The 7372-nt window shown below is 46.2% G+C and overlaps 1 protein-coding gene across 1 annotated transcript; it reads right to left on the bottom strand.

Annotated features, from left to right (window-relative positions):
* Positions 1-5524: 5524 nt before the first annotated feature.
* LOC147883377 (uncharacterized) lies at positions 5525-6727 on the bottom strand. The gene has a single exon (XM_087399746.1). The coding sequence runs from the start codon at positions 6649-6651 to the stop codon at positions 5863-5865; it is 789 nt and encodes a 262-aa protein (XP_087255872.1). The 5' UTR covers positions 6652-6727; the 3' UTR covers positions 5525-5862.
* Positions 6728-7372: the final 645 nt, after the last annotated feature.

The raw sequence follows: 7372 nt of genomic DNA, 5'->3' as shown, positions 1-7372 counted from the left end.
GGAGCATGTAGAAGGCACTAGAGCCACCTGGAACTCTAGGGGGGGCCATTGAAGGTACATGGCCCTCTAGGAAGCCCATTAAAAATGCCACATCATCATTTTCCAACAACCACTCTTTTAATTCCTTGGAATGCCTTTGGGCCTAGGGATTAATTACGCTTATGTGAGGCACCATGCCGCGTTTAATTACACATTATTAAGCCCATGCTTGGACTTTTAAAACCAAAGTTGTCACGATCTTGTAGTACATTAAAGTACTTAGAATTTCACGTCCTCGTGACACTTGCAAAGGCCTCAAAAGGAGAGCCCAAACAGGGCATCTTCTACAGACCAGGGGGTACCAGGTTGAGAAGCTTTCAGCCCTATTAAAGAGGGCCCTTCAGGCCTCGTTCAAAATCATCTGGAGCAGCAGATCCTCAGCAGACTGGAGCAACAGATCAGCAACTTTAGGACCTACATCCAGGAGGTGTATAGGAGGCTGAAGAGCCACAAGGGCTGCACGCTTAGGCTGACAGTTAGGGCAGCAAGGTGTAGAGATCACGGCACAATGACTAGGCCTACAAAAGCTCAACATGAAGCGCGTGGGCTCATGGATCTAGAAGTGCCACGAACGAAGTAGGACGACAGCTTCTGGGGTAAGGACAGAGGACCACGACTTGGTGGGACTCTAGACGTATTGTGTCCTATCGGACTGAAATATATTTTGGTTGGTTCTATATCTTAAATCATAAGGTTCAAATTCTTACTCTGAAGCTTCATAATTGGCAAGTTTCTGAAGCATTGTCTACTTACTGGTTTGCACACACACATGTTTGTTAAGTACACACAATAAAGAAGTTTTGGATTTTGTAGTTCCACGTGAATCCTGGTACGCTCCATTGGTCTTCCGCTACGGGATACCCTCTATTTGGTTCATGTCTAACAAAACCTGTAATTTTTCCCCTCTTCCTTGCTTGTGAACAGGAACAGCCCTTCAAAACACTTCTCGAAGTGTAGCTAGTGCCAGGAAATGGAGGTTGGTAAAAAGCATAAGCTCCCATTCTTCACCCACGTTTCTACCCTTGTCACATACACACCTGTGGGCTCAATGGGAGCCCGTGTGACTTCCAGCATGCCCACAAGCAGCGAGCCAACCCAGGCCTGCCCTGTAAGCCAGAATCCCCTTTTATAACTCCCTCTACTATAGGAACCCAAGTAAATGTAGCCATGCAATGAAAATGTGCTCCCATACAACCTGAAACCCTCATATAACACTAACAAAACTTAAATAAACCTAAGCAATGCATTAGCATAATATTTTGCTAAAGAAAGTTAAAACGAATCCACCTCCAACTGTGGACAGACGAGTCTGTGCACCCTCGTGTCATCAAGCGTTTCAACAATCTTAATAATAGCTCAACATTTGATCATCAACTGACACCTCAGCACCAGTTCTCAACTGATTCACAAATGCACATATTTATGCAAAGCTTCCATTTCTCCCCACAATTGACACCTCGTCTTATCTGCCCCAGCAGTCTTCAAAAGCTTCCTAAATGGACACCTCAACAGTACAACTTTTGCTGTACACACGTGCAGAAGAAAATCCCTGCAAAGCTTCCACTTATTCCCTAACGTCACAAATTTGTTGAAGGGAACTCCCTTTATTCTGAAACAGCTCCTCACAGGGACACGGGAGTTCTTTATAAAGCCATTTAAAGTGTTAAATTCCAAGATTACAGACCATTACAAATCCTGGTTATTCCTGAACACATCCCCAAGTCTGATCAAAATTCATACAGCTTTGCCTTCATTAATGTCAACAAGCTTCAAGCCATTCAGAGATATATTTAGCTTTGATTTCGTTCAATGAATCCCCATGACTTCAACGCCAAGAATTAAATGAGGCCTGGTTGCCCATGCCCCTTTAGTCTTGGCTACAGTTGCAGTTACTATCTTTTCCCTTACCATGGATTCCCATACGTCCAGGGCCAATGCAGTACCATGGTGTGCATTGACAGCACATGCACACAACCTTGTTAGCCTTTTTCATAATTCTCTTAGCCGCACTCTAGAAAAGCAGTAGAAACACACCATGTCCGACACTTAACACAATGGAAATGACTTTGTATACATGGCCAGAACAGCAGTACCATTTACCAATGAGAGCAGTGCCGCTAAGGAAGCAGCTTGAAAGTGGCCAGAATACAATCATGCAAACCCTTCACTGAAGTGGTGCAGGCTCACCTAAGAGCCCATTTCCAACAATAAAGAATCAGCGAAGTCAGCATACAAAATAAGCACTCCCTTGTGGGCCAGGCAGAGTGAAGACCAGCCAGCCAGCGTAGTAGCCCAGAAGATTGCAGGCATACAGCTTGTAATTCTTCAGGACTTGGAAGTTCACAGTACATTGTCTTCGTTCAAGCTACAACTGCTTGTGAAGACTATAAATTTCATTTTAACCTCTCCCAAAAGAGCATTTATAATGCAAAAAATGCTTAGACAATCTTGCTGATAGGCAAAACACTTTAGAAAGAATTTATCTCAACATCAGCAAGCTATTAGGTATTTTTGGAGCTTATAGTATAAACAGGGTTCTGGCTTTGTGCCTTAGCGTAAAAGGGGTTGTGGCTTTACATAGATGTGCCAATGTGAACAAGTTTGGTGAAAGGGGCTTTGGTAGGGGTGTATATCAATCACATCATCTATGACATGTGTGCGATTCCTATTACAAATGTCATCGATGATGTCTATGTGTCAAAAGATAAGGTTCCCAACCTACAAAAACATTTGTACTTGACAAAGAAATCTCAAAATCTCACATCACCGTATTGTGCAATTATTTTTCTTCCGAGATCCTTGGCATCTCTCTCTCTCTCTCTCTCTCTCTCTCTCTCTCTCTCTCTGTGGACTTTTGGTGGCAATTTCTAGAGGGGTGGCCCCCCTCACCACTCACAGACACTCAGATCTGGTATAACTATGCACGCACGCTCTACGCTATCCCAAAAACAGCCAGTTTTTTACCTCACATATACCCCGCCCTACATCTTGCACACTCTTCACTAGGGAGGGAGTGAAGGATGCCGTAACGAAACTTCATAATGCCGAGTGAAAGATCACGAGGGCCTTTGCACTGAATTCATTGCATATGGGATTAATCTCCTAGCCCCGATCTTAGCAAAGCTCTTTCATGAAACTGTTTGTTTAGGGTTTCCACGCACTTGGACTGTTAACCCTATCTCACCCATCCACAAGGCACGGGATCCCATGAGCCCGGAGAACTATAGGACCATTATGATCGGACATGTCATGTCCAAGATTTATGCATCGGTGCTTAATTCTAAGGACAGTCAATTCGTAGAGTGCCGAGGACTTAGAGCAACTGGACAGGCTAGATTCCGACGTAATCATGGGACCATGGATCACATTCTCATACTCGGGTGTATCATCGAGAAGGCGAGGGCACACAAGCAAAGGATATATTGTCGCTTTGTGGATTTCCGCAAGGCATTTGATACGGTCCCTAGAGCCCGCCGCCTCTAACGCCTACAAATTGGGGTATGACCAAGAGATCATTTAGGCCGTCATGGCACTTAACGAGAGTCTCAGGCAAAGTCCGAGCAGTGTCGGGGTGGACAAATGAGATCAAGAGCACTATTGGGGAGATGGATGGTCTCTAGCTGGCACGTTGATCCGGATATTGCTATATGCAGATGACATGGCACTTTTGTCTTCATCAACAAAGGACCTCCAGAGACACCTTGATGCACTACAGTCCTTTTGTGAGTCCCATGATTTGAAGGTCAACCTTGGTAAAACCAAGGTCATGATCTTCAATACATCTCGAGTCGTTATGCATCGGAAGCAATTCACGTTTGACGGGTCGCCTGTCGAGATTGTCGTATACATACCTTGGGGTTGTCTTCTCTAGACCTATCTTCACTATGAGACCCGCGAAACATGCCTGCTTGAGTAGGGGATACACTTCATTGACCAAATTAGAGAGGTAGTGCTTTCGCTCACACTTTCAAGATCTGCAGACCAAGGGATTAATGTTTGACTCCTTGGTCTGTCCAGTGGGGATGTACGGCTGCCCTTGTTGGGGGCCAAACCTGTCAAATTTAGAGTGGGCTCGTGTGGAGCGGCTACAAGTGCTCATGCTATCGAGGATGATCCACAGCAAGCCGTCCGTCCCCACTACAGCTGGATGCAGTATTTCAGGTTATCACCTACCTCTACAGAGTCATGGGATACGGGGACTGCACTTCCGGGCGCAGCAAATTACCATGGCTAGAATTGTCCTCTTCTATGGCACTATCAGCAGCAAGTGGCCAGAGATGCTGGGCTCCACATGGATAGGCTTCCTCCCTTCCAGTATAGCATTGACGCGCCATTCTCTCCTCTCCTGTCACACGAGGCCAACCAAATCATCCGCGAGGATCTTTTATAGCTACACACATTCCGAACTTGAGTGGGACCAAGCAAGCTTCCAGTGAAGCTCAACTTCTACAAGGATGATTGTTTATATATTACAGAGGAGGGTTACATTGACCCACCAAGATATACGCAAATCCACTTACCCAACTCACTAAGGATCTCTATTGGGCAGTTTCGGGTCTCTTCACATAGACTGCACATTGAGAGTAGCAGGGCAGAGGGTCTACCCGAGAGAGGCACATATGCCCATTATGTGACATACAAGAGGTTGAGTCGGAGAAGCATTTCATTTTTAGGTGCCCAATTTACTATTAGATCCAAGGATGCTTCTACTGCCTCAGAGACAGTTATTGGGTTTCTCTCCTATCCATACCAGAGATGCTTGGCTGCTTTCATCCATGAGGCAATCAAGCACCGCGAGCATCCACTTCGATCACGAAGATAGGAGCAGATCTCCTTGGCAGACCCTTCTCAAAGCTCGATCACAGAGTTCTTTCACCAATATGTGGACCCCCATACTACGAGGCCCCAAACATGATCTGGATCCAAAGCCAAGACAAGACAGCTCAGACAGAGGGTTGACGCACAGATTACAGTTGGGAATGGCCAAATCAGTCCCCCACTCAGCTCATTGAAATCTCCATAAGGCCATGGACCGGAAAATAGCCTGGCATAGACGCTTGAAAGGTAACATCTCCAGCTGCACCCTGATACCCAAAGAATGTACACCTTTCTGTGTGAGTCATAAACGTTCTCTACACTGGGTTGTCCCCCTAGAATGATTGTATATGTGTTTTGTGTGCAAGCTTTGGTTCTATAAAAGTCTCTGTACCCAGTTCGGAGCCAAAAGGGTGAGAGCCAAGAGGGCGACTAAATTGTTGGCCTTGCCACCTCAATTGAGTCTCTTTGATAAAAGACTCTCTCTCTCTCTCTCTCTCTCTCTCACGCACATGCATTCATACTACGCAGGTGAAAGCATCCCTTGCCTGGAAAAGCCAGCCCAATTATACATAAGCTTCTATGTAAATCCATTTGACACGAAACAGTGCAAATCGTCTTAAAAGAAGAGGTTCCCTGTAAACAATTCAGTAACTCCAAAGCAGTTCCTATTCTAAACAGTAAAGCCTTAGGGACAAATCTTGAAGCAAAATCAGATCAAACAACAACACGAATGCCGATAATCAACGATAATGCGTAGGTCCGTGTGCTCCGGAGAAAAATAGAAGGGGCAAAACTTTAGATGACCTATATGCTCCACTTGATGTAACATGTCACGCATAAGGAACATTTCTCACAACTTGGCCCTTGCGGGTATTGATGACTGGTAACGTGTCCCTCGTGTGACAAATGTAAAATGCATCCTCGCGTCCACCGCACAAGTAAGCTATAAATTTGTATATAAAGTAACACTTCAGAAAAACTATGTACATCGAATAAAAGCAGCGCTTAGTGCACAGAAATAGGCCTGCTGCGCACTTCCTCGTCTCCAGTAACTCTTGAATGTAGGGACGCCGCCTCAGCGATTACTTGGTTAGGAATAACAAAGATAACGCTGACAGAGTCCTTATCAACTGCATCAAACGACTCTTTCTGTATACCAGAATCCTCCCGCACTGACCCAACGACCTCCGCATCACCCGCACTTGATGGAATTGCGGAGTCCTTATCAGCTCCAGACACAGTCGATGAACCTATCAAGTCAGATTCGGACCTTAAATCATCTCCGCCAGACTGGTTATGGTTATCTTTGTCTAGCTCCAAAGAAGGCCTATCTACAAGAACCCCATCCGAAGGGGACGCTGAAGCCTTGGGGACAGTTACGATGAGCACGCCGTCGTCGTAGGCCGCACTGGCAGCCTCGGGGACGGAGCAGGGAGGCAAACGGAACCTCCAGGGGAGGATGTCGAGCTCGTCTAAGACGGCTCGAAATCTGTCAGCTCCGCCGATGACGATCTTGGTGACGCCGGGCAAGATCTCGATGATTTCAGCACGGACATTCTCGGGGACAAGGCCGGGGAGGGAGATGGCGAAGGTGAAACCGTTGTGCGATTCTTCGATGCGGACGGGGCTGTCGGAGTGGAGGGGGAGTTCGAGGACGCGGCAAAAGAGATGGGGCAAGCGACGGAGCTTCTTGGGGAGGAGGAAGGGGAGGAGGCCAGCGGAGAGGAGGGAGGAGGAGAGGTCGTAATGGAGGGTGATGCTACTGCTGGGGCGTTTGCTAGGGTTGGACGCCATAGCCACACAGAGCTTCTGAGCTCACTTTGTTTTGAAGAAGATGAAGATGAAGATGAAGATGAAGAGTTGGACAAGATCATCACAAAAAGCTACCAAGTCTCCCCAAAAAAAAAAGAAAAATCACAAAAAGCTACCAAGTCTCCAAAAAAAAAAAACCGCAGGATTTTATCTTGGTCGCCCCGTATGGCACGATGTTTCTAGTACAATGCATTTTTTTAAAATAATACGGTTGTGTGTGCCCTGTCCTACATTCACGCCCAGGTGCAGCTCGGAGGGCATCCTCCCACGTTAAGGTTTCGGAGTCTCTACTTTCACGGGTAGGCAGATTATAGCATCCATCCCTAAAAGTCACCTTCCAGTTGTGCAATTAGAGGGGAGCATTCGATTTTCACGCCTAACTTCACAGATTTCGGTGAAGTTAGACGTGAAAGTGGGGGAAGAGAAGCGGGACATTCCAACCAAATCTAATGCAATGAGTTGCACTAAATTTTCATGCACTATTGCCTGAATCTTCGCACATTGAGGCCCTCGGATCTGTATCGCACAGACGTTCCCACGAATGCCCCTACGAATTTTGCCTACTCCTTCGTTCGACGCCGGAATGTCCTCTCAAGATTTTATCTTAGTCACCCCACATGGGACACTGTTGGCACTTTCGATTTCAGTACAACGCAAAAAAAAATAAAATGCACACACCCTTTATTAGCACTACCTCCTTAGA

This window comes from Dipteris shenzhenensis, chromosome 28 (assembly GCF_047967505.1).
Source record: "Dipteris shenzhenensis isolate YYH24624 ecotype China chromosome 28, Dip_SZ_1.0, whole genome shotgun sequence".
Classification (NCBI taxonomy): domain Eukaryota; kingdom Viridiplantae; phylum Streptophyta; class Polypodiopsida; order Gleicheniales; family Dipteridaceae; genus Dipteris; species Dipteris shenzhenensis.
The sequence above is the reverse complement of the archived record's forward strand: the minus strand, read 5'-3'. Positions and strand labels throughout refer to the sequence as shown.

What these genes read in the sequence shown, in the direction of transcription:
- LOC147883377 (XM_087399746.1), bottom strand. Translation starts at nt 6,651, where the DNA reads ATGGCGTCCAACCCTAGCAAACGCCCCAGCAGTAGCATCACCCTCCAT.